General features: G+C 35.6%; 1 protein-coding gene across 9 annotated transcripts in view; it reads left to right on the forward strand.

Annotated features, from left to right (window-relative positions):
* Positions 1-23759, forward strand: part of COL19A1 (collagen type XIX alpha 1 chain) — a 189819-nt gene that overhangs the window by 10824 nt on the left and 155236 nt on the right. For all 9 annotated transcript variants that reach the window (XM_072926515.1, XM_072926517.1, XM_072926516.1 and 6 more), the window contains 4 exons: positions 1639-1713; positions 2217-2316; positions 22287-22410; positions 22791-23066. In XM_072926515.1, coding sequence (XP_072782616.1) covers positions 1639-1713; positions 2217-2316; positions 22287-22410; positions 22791-23066 — 575 coding nt within the window. The remainder of the gene's footprint in view (positions 1-1638; positions 1714-2216; positions 2317-22286; positions 22411-22790; positions 23067-23759) is intronic.

Consider the following 23759-nt stretch of genomic DNA (forward strand, 5'->3'; position numbering starts at 1 on the left):
TGTATATATCAACTGGTGTATTGAAATTGTTATGTTACTGTGTAGTTCCAGCAAATGCTTTTCTCACTGTATAAAACTTCCTGCTAACCAAGAATGATGAAAGATTTCACTTCAGAGTTTTCAACATGAATATTCTTTACAGTTCAGCGTCTTTTCTGGGGAATGGGAATTTACAGAGTTTGTCATGCATATATTTAATCTCATTTACTATGAAACTCTATCTGTACAGGGAAAAACATGCATATCCATGTATTTATGGATCTATATGAGGGGGAAAAAATGTATTCTCTAAGACCCTTAAAAGTAAATTAATTTATCTGTGATGCTACTTGTAGTAGTCAATTGTTATTTTACATGAAAAGCACATGGAAATTAATGAATCTTTAAAAAAAAAAAAAAAAGGTATTTTGCCTGGTCTATTCTTTAAATATTTGACATAACTTACATTAACCATATTATCAGGAAGTGTCTTTATGTCTGATATAATTTCACTTTTACTAGTTATTTCCAATTAGCCATTCTTGGTCCAGATGAAATACTAAAATATATTTAATAACATTTAAGAGTTTTGAAGGATAATATGCTTTCTACATGACTACAGAATGAATGACAAATTTCATGTGCCTTAAGGTTACAAATATAGCTATTTTTAATAACAATGTTTGGTCTGGATTCTCTCATTAAACATTCAAATATAGATGATCTCCAGGTTAATGTTAGGACATTCCTTATTTTTTTCATTGAACTAATGGTTCAGAAAGTGCCTTGACCTTCACTGTTCAGCAGGTTCAGATACACTTTGGACATCTCAGTTGCATCAGCTCACAAAGCTCTGTGCTTGATAAATTGACAGGCCAAATATCATAACTTGTCATCTTTAATGTGCTAGGGTTTTTTTAGAATTTAGCAGGGCTATTTGCAAAACTTGTTAAATAGCAAGCCTTATTTCTGACCCCTGCACAAAAGTGACATTTTCCTGTATTTCCTTCTTAAAAGTGGGCATTCCTGTATATCTATTAAAAAAAGAGCGTAAAGGACTTAATGCAAGTAAGAAGTAATAATAATTAATATTGCATATTAATAATGCAATGTCTTATCTAAGGGTTCATTTAGATTTAACCTCAGTTTACCATGTTCCAAATTTTAGAACATTCTGTTTGCTTACCAAAATACTTTGGTCCAGACTTACCCTCCTACTTAATTTTTGTGCTTTTTTTTCCCCAAAGTACAATATTGTTTCATATTCATGAATGGGGGAAAGTATTTTCTAGTAATACAGTGAGAAATACTAAAAGAACTTGGAACAGAACTTGGAACTGCTTTATAGAGTGTTGTAAATGGATACAGCATGGTAAAAATTTAATGGTTTTCTTCTGGCTATATTGTTTATATGAACTTTAACCACAAACAGTTGAATTAAAATGTGATGCAAAATCTATTTGCTTATATTATTGGAAGTGTAGTATAAAATCTGCTCTTGATTAAATTTTGTAATTTGGTTTATTGCTGCTTTTCATATCCTAAAGCAACAAAGAGAAACATTCCTGTCAATATTACCATAACTGCCATGATGGTTTGTTCAGTTCCTCTTAGTTTGATGATATTTTACCATTGATGCTAAACTGTGTTCTCTTGAAGGTGCTGTGTGTCCTTTAATGAAATCAGTTGCCCATCATCTCAAACAAATCAACAGAGACAGTCGTGGTGTATCAGGTAAATGACCAAGCTAATATGGATATCTGTATTAATTAGCTGGTAATGATTCCTGGATGTAATTATAGTCTGACTGAAGCTGGCTTTCAGACTGAAAGATTAGGACAGAATTCCATCCCCAAGCACCAAAAGCTGCTGCTGCTCCCAGGAAGGTGGTATTAAAATCAGAACATGTTTTTCCTCAAAAGTATTGGTTCACGTTTGGCAGCCACACAAATTTCCGTGTTTTTTTCCAATCACCCTGCATTCTTGTCAATTCAGATGAAAAAAGCAAATTAATTTTTCAGGTTTTAAAGTCATCTACCAAGTGACTTTTGCATGAATAGTTCTAATAAAATGAATATTGAAAGTTTCTCTGACTTCAAGTTCTACCTTTCAAAATAGCTTGTCAGTCTATATTCTAGAAATGCTAATATGCTTGTATTCAAGTATGCTAAAATGATTATTTACTTATGGTTTTTAAATTCCATTATAATTGTATCATATTGTGTTCTATTTTACAGGGTTTGATCTGGCAGAAAGCTTTTCTTTAAGGCAAACATCTTGTAGTGGGGAAAAGATTTGCTTTAAACTGGGAAGTGCACCTCTCATTAGAGATACAAGGTAAGATACTACTTTCATGCTTAGCTTTTAAAAGATAGAGCTCAGACTCAATGCTACTAATTAACTGAATCACTGAACATATATCCAAAGAATGCCCCAGAAAGCAGTATGGCTGTGTTTAGACTTTTTAAAGTTTTTGTTCTGTGGGAAGCATTTTGATTTTAGTGTGCTTTCCTTCTGGAATCTGAGAATACATAGATAGTAAGTTAATTGTGAATAGCACTTTCTCAAATCATGATTCTAATACCGAAAATTCTACTGTTAAAGCATTAATATTTATAAACCAAAGGAAACATATAACTTTCATGGTATGACAGGAAGTATTATACTAATCTCCCCCCAGTGAAGCTGTCTGTCCTCTCTCTCACTACTGCTGGCAAGATTAAAAAGAGAGAGAGTATCACCATTTACTTGAATGCTATTTTTTTATTTTCCCAGTATTCACATTTTGTCTTTGAGCAGCAACAGAGTAGTGGGCACCCAGTGTAGAGGAGAAAGTAGGCAAAATCCTATTCTGGCACAGGGTGGGATGAAAAGCAGAGACTGCATGAAAAACCAAAAGGACAGTGAAAGAGAGAAAGGCACAATTGGATTGGATGGACTTCAGTTTGCATAGGGACAAGGAAATGTCAAGAAGCAGTTAGGAATGTAGTTTCAAGTTCCCTGAGCTCAGTGGAGAGAGAGGATCATCTCAGAGCTTCTTGGTTGAGATGTGCTCTGAGTCATGGGACTGTGGTTTCTGTACAGCGTGTTCCTGCGATGATGAGAGAAGCAACTGTATTCCCATGTCTTCAGGTTGGGTATTTTCTGTTGCAAGAGGTCTGGCTCCAGCTTGCCTAGTAAAAAAGCACACCTGGTCCTTGGACTTCCCCTTTGCTTGGATCCTGGGCATAGCACAGAGGGCCTGTGAGTAGCATGAGGCCAGGGGGAAGGAAGAAGAGAAGAGCTGGAGGCACCCAGACACAAAACAAAGGGATCTTTGTGAGAGGAGTGTGACTATGAAAATAATTTATCTAGCAATTTGGAACATTTAGGTTCTCAGAGTTTTTCTGATATATTAGATACTGTAAGTGCAAAATTTTATGCTTGTGTAATTCTGCAAAGTTAAACTAATAACTATCTTTTCTTTTTAATGCAATGGATGGTAGCTATTGAAGGAAAATTGAAATTGACTGGGCCAAATTACTTGACACAAAGAGTGCTCTTCCTTTATTAGACCTTTCCAGTATTATCCAGATTGTCTTTAGAAGAGTAACAGGAGATAGTAGGTACCGCCCATAAATGTCTTTACTAAAATTATTTTGAGACATTTTTAGTAAGAAAACTTCCCTTTAAAAAAAATAATTTTCCCTTTTTTACAAGCATTTTTCCAATTTATGGGAATTTGAGGGAACCATGAGACTATAGAAAGGTAGAAAATCAAGGCAATAAAAAAAAAGTGGAGCAATTTTACTTTAGGAATAAGAAGTTAAGTAGTACTAACAAATGTAACTTGTAAACTCACTTTTTTTTTGAAATCGTGAGAAAATCAGTGCCAAAATTAGAGCAGAGAGGAGCTAGAAATTGCAAAAGGGTTAATTATTTAAAACTCATATTACATTGAAGTAAAATTTTTGATTTAAAATATTGATTTCTAAGAATTTGAGTGGTTTCAGAAGTGGTCTGAGAGGTCATGTTGACATTGAAAAACATAAAGCTTTTTTCTTGATTTTATTTAGTAGGCCTGAATACTAATGTCTTTTTTTCTTCTTCTTCTTTTGAAAACAGTTTATTAATGAAGGCAATAAAAATGGGGACTTCACACCATGGCTGATAGCTGTGAGCTAACAAAGCCCTAACTATCAGCTATTGCCAGGAAATTCACAATAGTTGTTTTGCTTGGTTTTTTTGGGGTTTTTTTTTTTGTGTGGTTTTTTTTTTGGGTTTTTTTTTTGTTGTTGTTGTTTTTTTCTTTTTCGTGCTATGTTTTTTTTCCTATATTTTATCTCATCAGCTTTTTGAAAGGAGAGAAAAATTACTAGCTAATTTTTCCTCATTGTCAATGCAACTTGGTCAGGGGCTAAAGAGTGTCAGTAAGGATTAAACCTGGAAAAGTGGTGGCTTGGCTTTTATGGTCTCCTGGTTCTCACATTCCTCAGTGTCCCTGTTATTTTAGTCTGTGCATCCTCATTCAAGAAAAATCTAAAGATAAAATCTTTCTAGTTTTCGCTAGAAATATGCACCTCTAATGGGTGAAAAATTTAGCTGGATGAAGCCACTGAGATGATAATTAATAAAATGCATGTCAGTGCTAATATATGAATAAAGTTAGGCAGAAAATTAATATCATGTTATTGATGATTATAAGGTACAAGATAAGATTTTCAGTCAGCTTGCTGTGCAAGTAAGTAGTACCTCATACGTATATCTTCCTGAACAGTAAAAGGGTTAAAAGTATTTTAAATAACATTCAAGCACTGCAGAATTTCTAAAATTAAATCCTTGTTATTCAGGGCCATAATCTTGCTCGTCCTTTATTAACCTTTCTTCACACAAGTGCATGTCATTAAAAGATGAATTCTGTTCCTAATTATTTCAATTTGTTGAATATAAAATGGCTTTCTGATATTAGGAGAACACTTAGGACAAATAGATTTTTACAATTTTGGTTTTAGTGTGTTGCTTTTTAAACTCTTCTGAAGTTTTATGATTTTTTTTTTTCTAAAATAAGGGCAGATGGCAGTGAGGAGCACAAGGTCAGGTTTTGGGTTTTTACATGGTAGGGTTACAATAAAGGATACTCAGAAACTTGGGTATCTGTCATCATAACCTTATAATTTACTATCTCAGTTACCCATGTACAATATCTTTTAATTAATTATTTTTATGTAAACCTGCTTCTCTTACATTATGTTGCATTGTGTGGCTCCAGACTCCTTGTGTTATTAGATGGCTTTAGGGATCATTCTACCTCAGAAAATATTTCAGTAGACGTGGTGTACAGTAAGCAGCAGAACAGTGTTTGTTATCCATCCTGCAGGAAATTGAGAGTATCTGATTAAGCTGACTAGCAAGTATCAAGTAACTGGCACATCTTCTCTTGCATTTCATTCATTCAGTTGTAGTGTGGGTAATAGAAATCTATGCTGTGCCATTTTTCTTCTCTGATGCCATTTTGTTTTTTTTCAATGGACCTGGAGTAGTGTTTCACCTATTTATATGTTGTAAATAATTTACAATGCACTGTCAGCTTGGGAAATTGATTCTGTTTATTTATGTTGGACTTCAGCTGTAGGTCTTTATCGCTTTTTTGACGCAGTTCTGTATTGTATTTTGTCTTGTGATAGCAGACGGATAGCTCTTATGCTTTATGTAAATGACTGTAAAATATTAATATAATGCCAGTAATACTTTCCTTATTAAAACTGTGAATTGCTTATTGAAGTTCTTTGTGAACTTTAACAGAAGTTATTCCTGAGGAAAGCAGTGTAACAGAGCTTTTGAGTTATAAATTCATAGTAAAGTACTGCTAGGCAGACAGTCTAATTATATAGTCATAATCACATGACAGAGTCATAGAATAACAGTAACTATGTAATGGCTTGGTTTTATCTCAACAAATACCTTATAGAGTCATATTTCTTCTCCAGACTTCAACATTTACTGCCCATGTAGTGTATTCCAGAGTGGCACAAAGTTTGCTGACAAAGGAGAACAGGGCTCTGTCCTGGTAGTACTCCTTTAGACCTGCCAGCAGTATTCAGTACTTCTGGATATGAAGCCTTTTAGGCTAATCTTTGTTCTTCAGTTGCCTTAGAGTAAATAGCCCTATGATGAATTAATTTCACTGTCTTTCTCTAAAGATGCATCAGACACCAGTTGTTCTTCATTCGCACTTTTCTGGGGTGCTGGTGGGCCATTTTTTCCTCTTCTGAAAGCACCAATAAAGGAGATAATAAGCTGATTTTGACTGAGTTTCAGAATGTTTTTGAAATTAATGTTCACGATTAGCAAATCTTCATGGCACAGTCACAGCTTTCTTATTTTGTAGTTTGTTTGGCTTGACAAACCATATTAATTTACTGAGGAGATTATCATAGCTGGCTGTTAAATGATCTGAGTTACAGCAGTTGGGATTACTCTCACAACTCTTTTAGGAATTCTGCCCCTTTCGTTGTAAGATACTACGAAAGAGCTTGGATTTTTACTGTATTTGGACTACAAGCTCCACCAGCAAATTTGTTACTCACTGCTGCCAGAAGAGCTGTGGCTTGGGCCATATTTCAGAGAAAGTGTTTCACCTCCTCGGGATGTCTAGTTACTGGAGGAAGAATTACTGTTCCCACTTGCCTCAGTAAATTCCAGGCAGGAGGATTCTTTCTGCAAAGAACAGAAATTGGTGATGAATAATATTTATGTGGAATTTTCTGTTTGTTTTTAGTGGTAACCTTTTTAATTGCAAAAAAACTGTGGAGGGAATTCCATTTTCCTAGAGCACAGCTGGCATCAAGTGAGGGGGTTTCTCTGCTCCCTGTTAAAAGCCTTTTCATAGCTAGCAATTTGCTTTCCCAAAGCCACCTATCTCTACGTGATTTTGTAACCATTTGCTTTGGTGTCTGTATCTGCTGAGACCACTCTCTTCACGAAACTAAAAAATACTGGCTTCCTTTCATAAACTTCAGCTCTCCATGAAGGTCCTCATGGGCATGATTTATTATTATTATTGTACGTGGCATTTGTTTTGAACAGCAGAATTAGTTTCAACAATCTTCTTGAAAAGCGTTTTAGGAAGTTTTATACCTATTTCTTATAAATGGTATGGAATAGATACATGTGATAACCACTGGTTTCCAAAACAATTCACTGAAGACTTTTAAAGTATGACTGAAAATGGCAATGAGGTATTATCCCAGTTTTGAGACAGTAGTTACAATTATTCAAACCAGCTTTTCTCTGTGCTCACACAAAGTCCTGCTAGCTTTTGGTCTGTTAAAATATTAGATGGTTATGCAAGAAAACACCTCTCCTTTACTATATCCCATATTTATTTGAGGTCATTTCAGCAGTTGGAGCCAACAAGGCTAAGACTGAAATGTCTGGTATTTTGGTTGCAGGGTATTTGCAAGAAAAAGGCCTTGCCTTTGGAATTTGCTTCCTGAGTGTGGGAGCCTGAATGTAGTACAAATTCTGATGTTTCTTCAGGTCTTTTAAAGTAGTGGATCAGAAGCTGTAGTGATTCAAACTTTTTTTTATAATGAAATAGTGGTTTTTGTGTTTATTTCCAGAAACTTTAATATTTAATCTCTTTTAGAAGTTAAAAAGAAGGAAAAGACAGTGATTATTGTTGAAAGAACAGATTGGTGTTGTACCCACCTCAAAAATACAATTATTTAATTTCACAGCTAAGGAGAAGAATGGGGCTTCTTACCATGTAAAATGACAGACCAACGCTTCTTTTAAAGCATAATTACCTGTCAATGTCGTTCTGAATTTTGGGACTTGTTTCTACCTGAAAATTTACAAGAAATATGGCAATTTTTATAAAATTCAACATTCAGGTACTAATGGATTCAACATTCAGGTATTAATGGATTTTGATGTCCATATTGAGTTTGAATCATCCTACAATTTAACATGTAATTTCCTATGCAAAAAGAATTGGGAAAACAAAGGTAAAGACAGAGGTGGTGGAGGGGAAGAGTACATTTAAAAATGTATAGCACTTACATTAAAAGCACACTGTGAGGGAGCAGAGTGTTAGAAAATCTTTTTAATCAAGCTTCTGACTGTAACAAATTAGAATTCTTTGATCTGTAGTGTCTTCCCCTGAGACTGGAGCACTTAGTGGAGCAGTGTCATACCAGCTGAACTGGTAAAATACTGTTGGATGAAGAAGACTTCATCCTTTCCCTTTTATTTCCTAGTGATGATATTCTTGCTGTGAAGCACTTGCAAATAAAGGGAAGAGGCTTTTTGTGGGGTGTGTATCTGAAGGGCACTGCTCCACAACAAGAGTGTGCAGGAGTCAAGCAGTGTTCTTGTGGAATCTCATGTGCCTCATAGCAGGCAATAAACAAATCCAAATAAACAAAGCCAAAAATATTATTTGGAAGAAAATAAAAATAGGAGCTTCCTTTCACAGCATCCGTCTCTCAGCCTCATCTCCCTTCCTCTACATCAGCATCAGCCTCTCTTCAGCGAGGCTGGGAGCTGATCCCTGTGGCTGTGTCACCTCAGCAGTTTTAATGGGGAAGGAGCAAGATGGACTGCCCCCAAGCCCAGAAGCACTGCCTTTAGCTAAAACAAACCCTGAAACTCTACCTTGAGTAGAGTTAACCTTAATGGTTTAACCTGCCTTGTGGGGGAAAACAATCCCAGTGTTCCGATTAAAACAACAGCATCTGCAATTTCACTTTTGCTATGTATTCCTGTAGGGAATTCCTTTCTATTTTCATCTGATATGGATGCCAAAACTATTTTTCAGTTTTCTTGTTTAAGATAGCAAAATCTAAAGCATAGATTTTCATAGATACTACAATTGCAAGATAAAGTTGTTGGGTTCTTAGAATCCAGATTCAGCAGGAGAAATTTACCTAGATGCTTCTCAATGATCCTTGTTCAAAACCTTGGACACAAATTCTGAAGAAGGTTGTTCAATTTGCCAGTACATTAACTGAAGGAGCCTTAAGTAATTCTAGAGTGTGGGAACTTTCAGAAAAGTTTACACGCCTCCTACTACCTGCCAAATATGCTGATTTTTAAAATCTTTGCAGTGTTTTCTTGGTTTATCTTGGCCACCTTTTTTGAAGCACAATCTGTCAAAAAGGGGTACAAGGAGGATGCAGATCAAAGTCTTAAACAAGATTTGCATTTGACAGTCTTATAACAAAAGCACGGTTGCAAAATCGGAATAGATGAGGTTTTCTGGAAAACCAGAATAGCTGTGGGTATCTACAGCCATGCTGTATGCAAGCCCACAGAATTCAATGGTGTGTACTGGGCATAATGCACGCAGCTGAGGATACACTGTAGCCCCATTATGCTGTATATAGAGAATGAAAAATCATTTCTCAGTTTTGCTGATTGAGCTGAGAGTATTCAAGTGTCTTTATAAAATGCATATAATTTTTCTAGCTGAAGCAATGGTGTCACATGCTTCAAAAGTAATTTATCAGCCAACAGGAAAAAAACCAAAACACCAAACAACCGTGTAATAAATCAGATCTTTCTTTTTCTGGCTTTTGTGATTTAACACTGTGTAATCTAGTTTGCTTTAGCTATGCTGTCAGGCACTTCTCCTCTTAACTAAAGTTGCACCAACAAAAATATGTTTGTGCTGATATATCTGTGCTTATACTGGGGCTTTTGTTTAAACATGTCGTAGAGATATCATACTATTCCCCCACCTTGCCTCTGAGTTTTAAGGTTTTATATCTAAAAATAGTTCATGGTCTGTCTCACAGTGAAACTGTCTGGTGTTTTTTTCATTACCCTGATTTTCATTTATTTTCATTTGGTTCTGAAAGATTTTTGGCCTCTAGCATTTCTAAGTGGTTAGCTCTTTGCAGTTTTTATCATCATGCTGTAAAGTTTTTTTTTGTTTGTGGAAATAAATTGACAAAATTTTAAAAATATTTCTTTGATTTTAAATGGACAGTATAGTCCATGCTCTGCGTTTTTTACTTAGAGGTCTGGGTATCAATTTGAGTTCAGTCCTAAGTGTACAGAGTTTGCTGATTGCAGTCTTGCCTGTCTCAAGTGAATATTTGTCATGCCACAAACCCATTTCAAAACTTGGAATAATTTAATAAACTTCAATTTGAGGAATGATCTGTAATCTATACAAACAAGATGTACAGATATTGGTATATTAACAGAACCACATACAAGAGATCATGTTATTTTTGGATTTAGTCAGTGTGACTAGTTCCAGTATCTCAAAATTCTATTTTAAAAAAAAATCCTAAAAATACTCTGGGATTGGGCATGACAATTTAGGCTTTGAATAACTTATTGATTGTTGTTCCTAATATGGCATTGTGCTTCTAATTTTCATAGGAAAATTCATGTATCTTTTATTTTAGGGATTATTCTACTAATTATTTATACACCTATATTAAAAATATTAATTTTGAAGTTCTTGATAAGCTTTCATTTACCTCTTTGACTAAGTTTTTTTTGTGAATTCTGCTGGGTGTTCTGCTTAGATTAGATATTAGGAATTTTTTTTTACTGGAAGTTTTGTAAAGCATTGAAACAGACTGCCTAGGGATGTGGTGAAAGCCTTCTCCCTGGACACGTACAAAGGCATATGGATATGGCACTTGAGGACATGGTTTATTTTGGACACAGTGGTGGTGCTAGTTTGGACTTAGCGATCTTGAAGGTTTATGCAGCCTTAACAACTCTGTAAGTCTATGATTCTGTGAGAGTTTGGTAAGAAATGTGTATGCTTATAATCTGTAGTGAGCAGTATTGATTTACTCAAATACTTTTGAGTGCATAGCCCAAAAATATCCATTTATTAAGGCATGTGGGGTTTGCTTTGGGCCACTCCTGAGAAGTGACAACACAAATAACATTATCGAGGGGCCATGACTCTACACACCTTTTTTTCCTGTTACTGAATCTGTCTCTTACATGAGCAGTTCAGAATGCTAGGTGACTGCCAGTTTAAATTAATCTATGAAATTAAACAAAAAGTATAATAGTATTCACCAGGAGTGTATACAATAACAGGACCTGATTTCCAAGGCTGCAGGGAAAAAGTGCCATTCCAGCCCAATTCTTGCACTGAGTGTCCTCCATGGTGGAGGCACTTTCAAGTATAGCATGTGCAATTGCAGCATGAAATTACTACTCTTGCTCAGGATGGACATCTAGCAGTGACTTGTACACAATTAGATAATGCTCACTCATTTTATGGGTAAAAGTGGTATTTGGAAACAGGGAGGTTTGGGATGTGAATCTTCTATTGCAGCAGTTTGTTTGACTTTTTTAATATCTCCTCTGAGATTAAGTTGCTGAGAATTAGAATGTTTAGCATATGGCATTACATTCTAATATGAACTGCGAACAATATATGATAAGGACAGAAACTAATAAGATAATCATATGAACAGAGACACTGGAAGAAAATGTATTACAAAAGGACTAAATATAAAATGTAAGTTCTGGCAGTACCGTAGTAATGAGGCTGTATATGATGACTTGAAAGTCTGAAAAGGAAATGCCATCAAATATCTGTTAAGTCAAAAAGAGCATAAATGTTAAAATTATTTCTTTTTTTATTAGGCTATTTTTCTTTCCAGAGAACTTTTTTTTTAAATTTAGAAAGCGATAAATAATTGCATTACTGTTAGTATGTGGAGACAGATACACTATGCTACCAGGAAATTACATAAGCTTAAGATTGGTTTGTTGTGAAAGTGTTAGGAGGACTAAAAAAACACTTTGTGATTCAAGATCACTGATATGATTTCATGGAAAGGAAAGTCATGACTCATTAACCAATTAGAGTTCTTGAAAGATCAAAGAGTTATAACATAGCCTTGCTTCTTTTTGTCTCCTTAAAAATAAGTTAGAAATGCTCATAAGAATTCATATTATGCCTAAGAATACATTTCTTACACCATCCTAACTTTTTTAATAACAATTAAGTGTCACCTTTTTAAAAAGTTTATGTTGACTACGTTCTAACACACAGGTAAATATGTACTCCTACCCAGCTGGCTCTAGGTGATCCTGTGTGAGCAGGGGGCTTGGAACAGATGACCTCCAGAAGTTCCTTCCAACCTCAGCCATTCTGGCATTCTATGATTGTATTATAAACTAGTCTGTAAATAGTTTCTCTTCCTTAAGAATATAGTTTCCCATAATATTTGGTATGTAATTCCATTGTCAACCATGTAGATCATAGGGTAAGAGTGAATTCATCAAAATGCAGGTTTTGTAATGGAGTAATGAGGGAACCAAGTACTTCCTTTTTAAAATTTCAAAAATATTTTTTTCATCTCATTGCATGCTTAGATGTTACAATTTTATTTAATGAAAAATATTCATGATAATAGCAATATTTTCTTTACTGTTGTAACTTTTCTACTTTTGTCTACTAGTATCATACATATGCTAGGTAATACAGTGTTCTTAGAATTTTCAGCAGCAGTACAGATTCTAATCTCAGTTTTACTGTTGAAAAATATGATCATTGTTCATTAAATTTCTGTTATTTTGCATGAAAATTACATGGATGATTTAACGTCAAGTTGTTGTAGTTGATGCATTGGTTTAATGCAAAGCTTTTCTGCTGTGGAGCAGTGAGCTTTCCTCAGTGTTTTGAGGAAAGTTTGTGAATTCCTGCCATATCAAGCTTCCTTGCTTGGTTACAGACCTAGCCCAATTCCCCAGTCCGAGAAGGGCTCCTGGTCATATTCAGTGTTCTTTCAAGTTTGGTTTGGTGTTTCATTTCTTTTGATGAAGCTTGGAATTCACCTAAATAAAATGTTTATTGACTTATCGATATCACTGCTTGAGGTATCCTCTCAAAAACTCTGTCTTGAGCCAGATGCAAGACCTCATCTCTCTTTATAAGCTTTGGGTTTTGTTTCTCTCCTCGCACTTTAAAGGGAATACCTGGACACTCCCCAGCTGGATCTGATAGTAACAGGGTTAGCAAGTCACAGGTCTTTGGTCTATCCTGTTAAATATAGTTATGACTCAGCAGATAGCAATGTGGGTATTTTTAAACCGCGTTTATTTTTAACACCACTTAATCTGTAACTTACAAAAACTCACATTATTAGAGAAAACGTGAGAGTTGTAGGCTAAGCTGTACATACTCTTGGTTTGGTTTTTTTTATTTTTGTTGTTGTTTGGTTGTTTTTGGTTTTTTTAACTGGACATTAATTATACAGTCTAACTCCTGAGACTTAATAAAAATAATTTCTAGTCTCTGAAAATGCTAGTAAGTTCTTCTGATGTGGTGCAAATAAGGTTTTTCATCATTTCCACACTGATTCACTTAAAATTTGTGAATGTTCACAGTAAAAGAGCACCTTATTTATCTAATTATCCTTCTAAGTGTAAGCAGAGCACCAGGCTTAAATATGCACAGGCTAGTCGTGCTGTGTGTAGGGGGTGTTAAAGCAAAAGCATGTTCTCTCAGTAGCTTCAATCTTGCAGCTGACAGCTACTTTTTCAGGTCTGATCCTGCTGTCTGGTGTCATTAACATTCCTTCTTACTCAGATCTCTTCTGTTGGTACTCAATCTTCACTACTTGCACCTTCTTTTTTGGGGAGATCACCTGGAGCCAAGGCAGGTAGATACACCCATTTATAACAGAGTTGTAGGCTCTGGTGCCTTTGGTCTTGCCTGTGCTGTTTTTCTCAAGCACTTCTTAGCACAGCCTGCTTGCAACTTCAGCCAGGAATGAGTTTGTTTATTTATAGGCAGTCCTGCATGCTGAAGAGGAGGAGGCTAGTTATCCAGACAATTATTTAGGGTTAGCAAAAAAAAAAACACCCCTTAGTTTGGTGCAGCTGCACTCCAAACAGCTCCTAGCTCTCCCTTTCTACAGCCAGCCGTGCTGTTAGGTTCACTGTGGGTGCTCAGCATTTTCCTAAGAGGGATGCTGGCCTTTGAGGTGGTTTGCCCTTTACCATCAGCCAGGGTTGTCTAGGACTTGGCAGAATGGACCCGGGAAGGAAAGGGAGAGCCTTTCCAAGTTCCAAGTGTAAGCAGCAGTTCACTTTCCTAGTAATTGTTCCATTGGTTCATTGTAAAAAGCTACCAGAAGTTTGGGATGGGGTGGAAGGGAGACTAAACAGGAAGAAATTGAGTGTTCTATGGAAACAACATTTTTAAGTTGGGTAGCATGATGTCATGCAGGAACACACAAGGTGCCTTCCAAAACCCCAGTGTGAGAAGTAAAAGGGTGTGGGTGTCTCAGCATGAGGCTCTGCTGGAGCTGAGTCACCCTCCTCTGTACCAAGCTATGGAGACCATTGTGCAATCAGTTAGTGTCTCTACGTATCAGTAGAAATGTCTGAGGACAAATGGATGCTTAGATTTCTTCCTCCTGCAGGGAAGATTATATGGATATTTTAGCCAAGTAATTCCTGATGTCATCCCTCCTTTCCATAGTATGAAGTGCATTTTCTCTCTGTCTTCATGCCCTCCAATGGACAAATTGTATGTTGTAGTTTGAATTTTCTTTACTTTTCCAGATAACAGAAACTACTTAAATATACAAATATTTAATACTGTACATATATGTCTTGCTTCCTACAATAGGATAGGAAGCATATAAAAATGTATGCAGAGCAATTTTCTCTTTCAGTTGCCTGCCATAGGTTACCATAATTTTTTTCATTAACATCATCAGGTTTCTTGATCAGCTGAATAATTTCATTCCACTGTAGATAATCATATTTAGCATAAGAATTTAATATCTCATTGACTTCAGAGTCTGACAAATAACAGACTAATAACTAGACCTGTTGTGTTTGTTCCATTTCTGGGAACTAACTGGAAGGATCATGTGAGTTAGAAAACAGCTCCTAAAATGTCAAAATAAAAATATAGGTAGATGTTGAAAGAAATATCCAAAGTTCCTCTTAAACTATTTAAATTTTCATCCTCTTCTCTTGATGGTTGCTATCCACAGCTTGATTTTAGGATATTGAGAACAGAAAAGTGGCATTTTTGCATTAATCTTTTAACAGAGATTGTATCTTCGGAGACAGTCACAAACCACTGAAGAAAAGGACAGATCATCATACTTCTCTGGATTCTGCCATTAATCTCCAAAGAGAAAATTTTTTCTATTGGTTTTTTTGTTTGTTTTTTTTTTGTTTTTTTGGGGGTTTTTTTTGTTTTTTTTTTTTTTTTTTGTGTGTGTGTGTGTGTGTGCTGCTTGTGAGAAATGTCAGACTCTAAGTGAATTTTTCTTTAGGAGCAGTCGATTTGCTAGTGTGGTTCTGAGTAAGAAAAGCACTGAAGGTTTCTGGGATGAAGGTTTTATGCTGAACAATAGGACCACGTTTTCATGAGTGCAGGGTGGTTTCAGCCCCTATAGTGAATCACAGAAGTAGAAACCTATTACAAAACTGGGGATGGGGGATGCACATGTCTGAAGTTCTACATGTCAGTACTAAAGGGAAAGCAGAATGAGGTATATATCTAGAAAGAGCATAATTCTCAACAGGAAATTACTGGAGTTCAAAACAAATTATTTTCTCTCATTTATTTTTATGTTTTCAGTGTAAATGGATGTTGCCGCTACTTACACTGAACACAGATCTCGTGTACAGAGTGTTTCTTTTGCTTAGATGGCCAGAGAACAAACAAATTGAGAGATGGGGAACAAAGAAAGAAAAACATGGGTCTTTAGTTTTTTCACACAGGTGAACATTTCCTCTCCATCTACATTCCCTGAATCATGGAATTGGACAACACACTTTTATATCCCTCTGCCCCATGCTGCTCAAACTAGCAAGTGTGGAACTTCATCAAAAATGCTGAAAGCTGCCTTCCACAACGTAAGACTCCAAAATTCTTTGTTGACCTGAAATTTCTAAAAGCATCATCAAAATTCAGCAGAATTCTACTTAGGAAAAAGAGAAGAAAAAATGTTGTATTTCCTATATCTGTTATTATGTATTACTGCTTTTAATTGTCTTGTTCTTATTATTGCTGATTTTTTTTTTCCCCAGAAACTTAAAATACACAGAACTAGGCTAAACTTGGAAAGCAGACAGTTATTGTGATATCTTTGAAATGAAAGGAAGATTCGCCTTTGACTTCTTTAGGGCCAGGAGTTCACCAATAATTCCTGTAAATAAGGATACAGAATACTGCACACCCTGGGGTAAAAGTACCTTTCACAGGCACCATCGTTTTGGTATTTCTGTGCCTCTTTCAAACCTATATTTTTTCAAATGCCCTTTAAAATTTTGATATCAATACAATTGACTTTCACTCCAAAATTCCTGAACAATCTGTACATTAAGAGTCAGCTAATCTATACCCGTTCTGTAAATGAAAGCAGTGACGTGCTGAAGTATATGAAATATTAGGTAAATCCCTCTTCTCAATGTTAAAATAATCTGCAGCTTTTCTTTCAGCAGTGCATTTCATGAGTGGGTTGAGCTCTCCCTAAGTAATTAATAACTCTTAAGCTGTCTGAATAGTTTCCCTTGAGTTGCATCATATAATGTGTCGTATGAAAACAACTTGAGGCCTAATGTAACATGAAACTATACAGTGCATCTTAAAGTGATTTGAGGAAGATGGATGGGAAGGAAATTATTTCTTATTCTGACAGAAAAGACAGCTGTTCTTAGCTTTTATTTGAAAAGAATTTGAAATACATTTTCTAGTCAGGGATTAGTAAATTGTTCTAGTTAGTTGATTCCTGTTCTCCTGTTGTATCAATCAATTTAGGTAAAAAACTGAGAATCAAAAATATACCAGTTTGTTGTAAAAATATTAATAATAATGTGGAGATTTTTTGTATTTGGTCCACCTGAGCTTTACTTTTTTATTCATAACAGATATGAGTTCAAACCCTGTGCAAACATGAAAAAGGTAACACTTCAGTGTCTCCATCAATGAAAGATGAAATAAATCATTACCCAACACAGGAAAGTTTTTTAAACTAGGTCCTTGAGCTCTGGTCACCAAATTATTGTAACATTGTCATGTTACAAGTGACATATACCAGGTAATTGTATATGTCAGCTGGAAAAGATATCTCTTGACATAAACTCAAAACATCTCTCACTTCACTCTCAGGAAATGCAAGTTGGCTCATCTTTCTCTTCTTGGAAGATATACAGCAAGCTGGAGGCTTCATTGATACTTGTAAATACGGAAGTTTATTATATACTGTAGTGTATTCTCATTTGATATGGAACAATTGGAGCTCATAGGATTCAAAAATAGATACTGCTTTTCCATTAGTGTTTTTTTAAAAATAAAAACAAAAGGTAAATAAAGGATTGCCTTACTAAATTTGATATGGGTAACTCAATGCTGCTTTACAAAGATAGAACTCAAACTGTTTATAGCATAGTGAATGCACAGTTAATTCATTCATAATTACTTCTTTTAGTATGCTAGCACTAGAAGTTCCACCTGGTGTCTGCATTTCAGAACTTTTGAGGAAACAAATTAATAAAGAAAATATTTTACCAAAAATCATTCTATACTTAATCTTTATAAACAGTGGAATGTATGCACAAGCACAGTGGTAATGTTCATGCAACATTCTTATAACTGCTCTTCTGGTAACTTCATAATGTACAGTCATAGTATACACCTGTTTTTAGGAAAAATTATGGCTACATTTGATGCAGTAAAAAAGAAGACAATGCAGAAAAGCCTTTGCAATTCTGTGTATACATATGCTTTGACAGAATGGCACACAGTTGTTCCAAGAACATGTGTGTTTGTTACCATTCTGGCTGCATCTGCCTCATGTTTCAACCAGTGAAACATTAAGACCTGAATGTATGGATTTTTTTAACATATCTAGGTACAATCTAAAACCTTGTATTGTTGGGAATGTTCCTGTTGGCTATTGATGGTCTTCTCAATTTGCCAGCTGAAGCCTCTGTAATTTGTAGTACATCTCAGTCTAGCAGACTAGGGTGGTGTAAATTCAGACCTCTGTATTAAGTTAATGTGCTTCAATTCCTGCTATTGTTTTCATTAGTTTCCACCAAGTGTGTGCTTTGCTTTGAGAACACAGTGCTCCATTTGTCAACTTGAATTTTTTATTATATACTACTGACAATATGGACAGAGGGAGAGAATCAAACTGTCGAAATTCCACCTAAAGTATAATTTAATCAGACTCTGGGCACCTGAGTCTGAGAATAATTCAAATTGACCACTCTCAAGCACCACCCAACCCGTAGTGGCACCTAAAATTAATAATTTTGGACAACTGATTTCCCCTGGCATCTGGACATAAATTCCAGGCATGCTTAGAAGCACCATGGCTTAAGCAGACAGGCATGTAACTCCCACCCAAGTTCCATTGTGACTCAAAGTGTGTGTAGAGATGCCAGAACTTATCCCATGTCCCTAGGGGTACCTAAACCATTGACTGTGCCTCAATCACACACAGTAAGCTTGGACAGCATTGGATTCAACACAAACCACAGCAGTCAAGAGTGTTTTGAGTGTGCAAGAGGAAAAGAGCACCTTTTTAATAGCCTTAAAAGTTTGAGCAGTCATCTGGGAAGGATGCCTGGTTTGTTAAGGAAATTAAACAAGAATGTGAGAACTTAACTGTTGTTCCACTGACAAGGATATTTGCTTTCCATGGAGAGTCAGGTTTTTTGCTCCCAACTCTGATGATGTAATCTTGTTCAGACACTGTTGTCCAAAAAGGTTGAGAGATCAGATGTCAAGGATACTCTCATCTCTTTGTCTGTGTTAATTTGTAAGTTCTTTTGTCTTTATGGATAAATTCGCCCATTTATCAGTTGCTACCCATATTTCTGTAACATCATAACTTTCTTAAAACCTATCTTCTCTCTTACTGCTTTTGGTGTAGACATCATGATTTACTACCTTAAGTTCATGCTCTCTGTTTGTGCTGTGTGTACATCTGTAAACATTGAGGTGAGCTTGGTGTAGGTTTCCTTCACCCTTTCTGTCTCTTATTGTTTATATACTGTGCCATGTGGAAAGGTTAAATACTCTGTGTTGGAGTAGTTTTTGGGTTGTGGATGTGTGGAACAACTTGCTTTTGAATTTTTTATTAATGTTTAATGTTGTTCCTTTATTGTTTTCACCCTCTACATAATACCTCATAAGGTTTCTCAGGTTTTAAATGTTTGTAGATGTGATCAGATGAAGCAGTATATTAAACATTCAAAGAACTTCTGAATTTCAAATTCAATATTCAATGAAAATTTGGTTTGGCTTTTCTCATGTTCTAACATGAGGTTTTATGCTAATTTTTCTTTTTGGTCTTTTATTTTTCTCATCAAATATCATTATATTTATTGTTTAAAACATGCACATATTCTACCTATTTTTGAGGATTTTTAACTGATTTCACACAGTAGAAGATGCCATGGCAATAATAGTTAAATATCAATGAAGTATGTTATTAGTCATCTGTATCTAAGTCACTTCAATGTTCAATGCATGCTTTTATATTCTTTTACAGTCACTTGAAGCCATTCAGGGAGCAAGGGCATAGGGGAAATTCTATATGGTAGCAGATAGCCTGCTGGTTTTCTGGATATTTCATCCCATTATTTTGTTCTTTTTCATGTTCACCATCTAGATAGAAGGGTTGACTGTCAAGTGTATACTTTAAAGTATCTGTTAACAATTTTTTGGTCACTAGGGAATTTTCATAAAGGCACCAATGATTACTTTTGTCAAAATAAAGATATTGCTTCTATTAAGTTATATTTATGGTATATGGTAGATGTATATTAAATTTGTGCTGTTTGTTGGCCAGATACTGGAATAAGTTTCCCAAAAAAGTTGTGGAATAATTTTCATTCTAGATATTTCCAAAACTCAGCAGGACAGGACTTGCAGTAACCTGATAAAATTTTCAGGTTTTCCCTACTTTAAGCCCAGGGTTAAATCCATTGACCTCCAGAAGTACTTTCCTACCTAAGTTATTTTTGGAATCTAACTGAATTTATCCTTGGTCCAATTCTGCTTAAATCTTGCCTCTTTAGTTGACTTCACTGAAATTGGTAAAGTCCTTAGGAATTAATTTGATGTTGTCTGCTTTTTTCACTTCTCTCAATGCAGTTTTCTTTGTCAGCTCAAAGGTAAGGGAAGTTAGTTAGAGTGAACTCCTGCTGGTTTTTGTAACACTGGCCCATACCTTAGCTCTTCTTTTGTTTCCTGAATGGTTTGGTAAATAGTTAAGGAAGGTAAATTTATATTACATGTACTCACACAACGAAGCTTATTTGAGAAAATTCTGGAGGAAACATGATTTTAGAAGACTTAATACTGTCATACATCTAGATGGCTGTGAAAGTGTTAGGAAGGCATGCAGTGAAAAGCGATGGAGTGGTGGGTGGGTGTGGGTGTGTGTCACCCATAGTGCCACCTTGCCCAAAGACTGCTTCTGCTTGACTTCCAGGCCTACAGTAACAATCATGGTTTCCCCTCTTGTCATTTGATGAAGACTACTGATAATTTATTTTCCACAGTTGTCTGTCCTTTGTCCATTAATGTGAATTCCCCAGTGTCCCCAATACGGAACTTAGCTGAGAAAGTTAACTGATTTTGGAGAGCTAATCAAATGCTCCCATCCACATCAGGTGCCAGATATCCTGTCTAGCTTACAGCTGTAAGCCTGAGATACCATCTCAGCCTGACTGGAGTGCAGGAAATCATAGGGCCGATCCCATGTCCAGATAGTTTATTGTTCTGCAGTCACACACTCATGCCCAGTGAAGGTATTATTTTTATAAATCATGAAACATGTTCTTTATGCTATATTTGAAAAAAAAGTATGAAATCTAGGTCTAAGTACAGCCAAGCCTATTCTCTTTTGCCTTGCCTTTTGACATTCCAACATCTATAGCTGTACACCAGCATATGGGTCCACTAACAATGTGGGACAGCAGCCAATTTGGTCCTGGGATAAAACAGGAATCAGCTGTGGGAAATAAGCCAAAGAAGTGTGATTCCCACGTGAGGGACTTAAATAGGTGCTAGTCCATAAAGAAGCTCTTTGGCAGGATTTAGAGCAGGCTTCTCTGCACAGGAGGCATTTTTCCTGAGCTCCTAAGTGCAACAATGTCCAGGAGGGTTGTAGGGCTATTGTTTCATCAGCTGTAGTGCTTTGCTCTTTCTTTGCCCCCACCTTTGTTGTTTGTTCTGTTTTGTTTTGTTTTTAAGAAAAGCTTTATAGCACATTGCTGTATAATTGTAATCCCATCAGTATTTTTTTTAGAATTAAACCATTTGCTTCATGTGACTGTGGGAAATAAAATGAAGGAAATTTTTCTGCTGCGTGGGGGGTCAAGTTTCCTGAACTCTGATCCAGGGAATGCTTTTTGCACCATGGCTAGCTGATTGCAAACAGCAATGTGAACACTCTTGCTACTGCTGTGTTGTGTAGAGATCTCTGGTTTTAATTATCTCACTTCTGTCTTAGAAAAGAAATAATTTGAAATTTAGAACTTCAAATTAAATAAGTTGATTGTACCATCCTAATTTATTTAGTATGTAATTAGTGTATATTTAATGGTTACCAAAGTCTGTAGAGTTGAGGTACAGATTTCATTTTTTGTGAAATAAAAACTTTTCTAATGGCTCATGGAAGTGGTGTTGAGGTGCATTCTGTGATAGGTCAGACTTTTTTGGAGACAGTGATGCATCTTAAGTGAGAAAGTAATAACAAAATCAAACAATAGTAAATAATTAGTTCTAAAATACATTCCTTATTTTTTTCAAGCTTGCTAAAGTCCAACTGTTCTGATGTTCAAGATGTCCGAGTCTTTGCCCATGGAGGGCACTGGATCAAATCCCTGCTCAAAGCAGGACCAACTTGAAAGTTAGATCAGGTTATTATGAGCCCTATCCAGCTGTGTTTTGAAAGTCTCCAAAGATGGGGATTATTCCACAAATCCTCTACAAAACTTATTCAAGTATCCCAAACAATAAACTGGGAAAAGACATATTTTAAAATACTTCTATGTGGGACATTCACTTGGCATCATTTCTTTTTAGACTCCCATTTGTATTAATCACAGATGCTAAAAAAATTAGAACAGAAGCTAATTTAAAAACTTTCAGACATTTATTCTTATAAAAAGACTGAACTGCACTTTTGAGAAGAAACACTTGAATGGTGAGGCCTGTGAATATGTATGAGTGGGAGCAAGTGTTTAGCTTCTTGTTTTCACCAGGTATTATTTCTGTTCATCTCTTTTAAGCAGTGCTTCTTTATATAAGACTAACAAAAAAATCTTTTTCCTCCCTGCTGTTCCAGGCAAGTATTTCCAAATGGGCTTCCTGAAGAATACTCTCTGGTTGCTACATTCCGTGTACGGCGAAATACCAAGAAAGAGCGTTGGTATATATGGCAAGTTTTAAATCAGTATGACACACCTGAGGTTAGAGTCATCTTTGATTTTTTTCCTCAGAAAGTTTCTTTTTTCCCCGTATGTAATATGGCACATGTAATAATGGATGTTCCATTAATGGATTTAGCTAAAGTTTATATGAAATAGACAGACTGCTCTGAAATAATTTATAATTTGTGGCAGGAATGACAGAAATTTAGCAAAATCTTTTCAGTTTAGACTGCAAAATAGAATAAATGCATGTTTTGATTTATAGCTGATATGTATTTACCAAGTTACATAGAAGAATGCTTTATAACATGATTCTTGCCCAGTGTATGTATTTAAAATATTTTTGTTAATATATAGTTTATTTGCTTGTTTCTTATAACTTTTCAATAACCACTTATTTTATTTTGTCTTGCTTTCAGATCTCTGTCCTCCTGGATGGTACAAAAAAGGTGGTGGAGTATATGGCCAAATCCTCTCAGGGAAATATACTGCACTACACTTTTAAGAGTCGAGAAATTTATCCATTGTTTGATCGGCAGTGGCATAAGCTTGGTATTAGCGTGCAGTCAGGGATCATTTCCCTCTATTTGGATTGTAATTTAATTGAGAGAAAGCAGACTGATGAAAAATTCACCATTGACTTGCAGGGAAAGACACTGATTGCTTCTCGTGCTGCAGATGATAAGCCTGTAGATGTGAGTAGTATGAAAGGACAAACAGATAACTTGAAGTAATGTTTTAGACATGCTTTTACTAATACAGTTGTAAAGAATCACAAAGATAAAATGTTCAAACCCAGTCATTATTTTTGAGTGTGTATTCTTAATTTGAAGTCCTTAAGTGTTTTTCTCTAAACATTATTCAGTGATGTAGCATCTGCTAAGACAAAGCTGTTTCCAAAGTAACTGCATAGAACTCAGTCCTGGTTTAAGGAGTCTGTTTTTCTGTATTTAATTTGGAAAAAGAGCCACCTAATTACCACTGATATATTATTTCTATGTTTAAAGGTAACTTTCAGTCCTAATTATTTTCTTTCATTTTTAGTAAGATTTATTTATAGATTTGTATCAGTCATCTGTTACTTTGTCTTTGATAAAGGGAGGACACAAAATAATTAAGGATTACTTCTGAATTGAGGTTTTCAAGAGTAATTCAGCTATGTTGAAACAGGGGCACATTGTTCACAGTTATCTCTCCCTTAGCCAAAAGGGAAGAATTAGGAAGTGACCAGAGATTGTTTCCTGCAGCCTTTGGTGCAAGAATTACCCAAGGAAACACCGTAATATTCTGGGCTATTTTGTGTCCCAGGGATGCTCTCTTCTGTTTCCTCATGCAGGGAGGAAAGTAATTTGAAAGCAAGTAATTTGAAAGCACAGCAAGTAATTTGA

The sequence above is a fragment of the Taeniopygia guttata genome, chromosome 3, assembly GCF_048771995.1.
Source record: "Taeniopygia guttata chromosome 3, bTaeGut7.mat, whole genome shotgun sequence".
Classification (NCBI taxonomy): Eukaryota; Metazoa; Chordata; class Aves; order Passeriformes; family Estrildidae; genus Taeniopygia; species Taeniopygia guttata.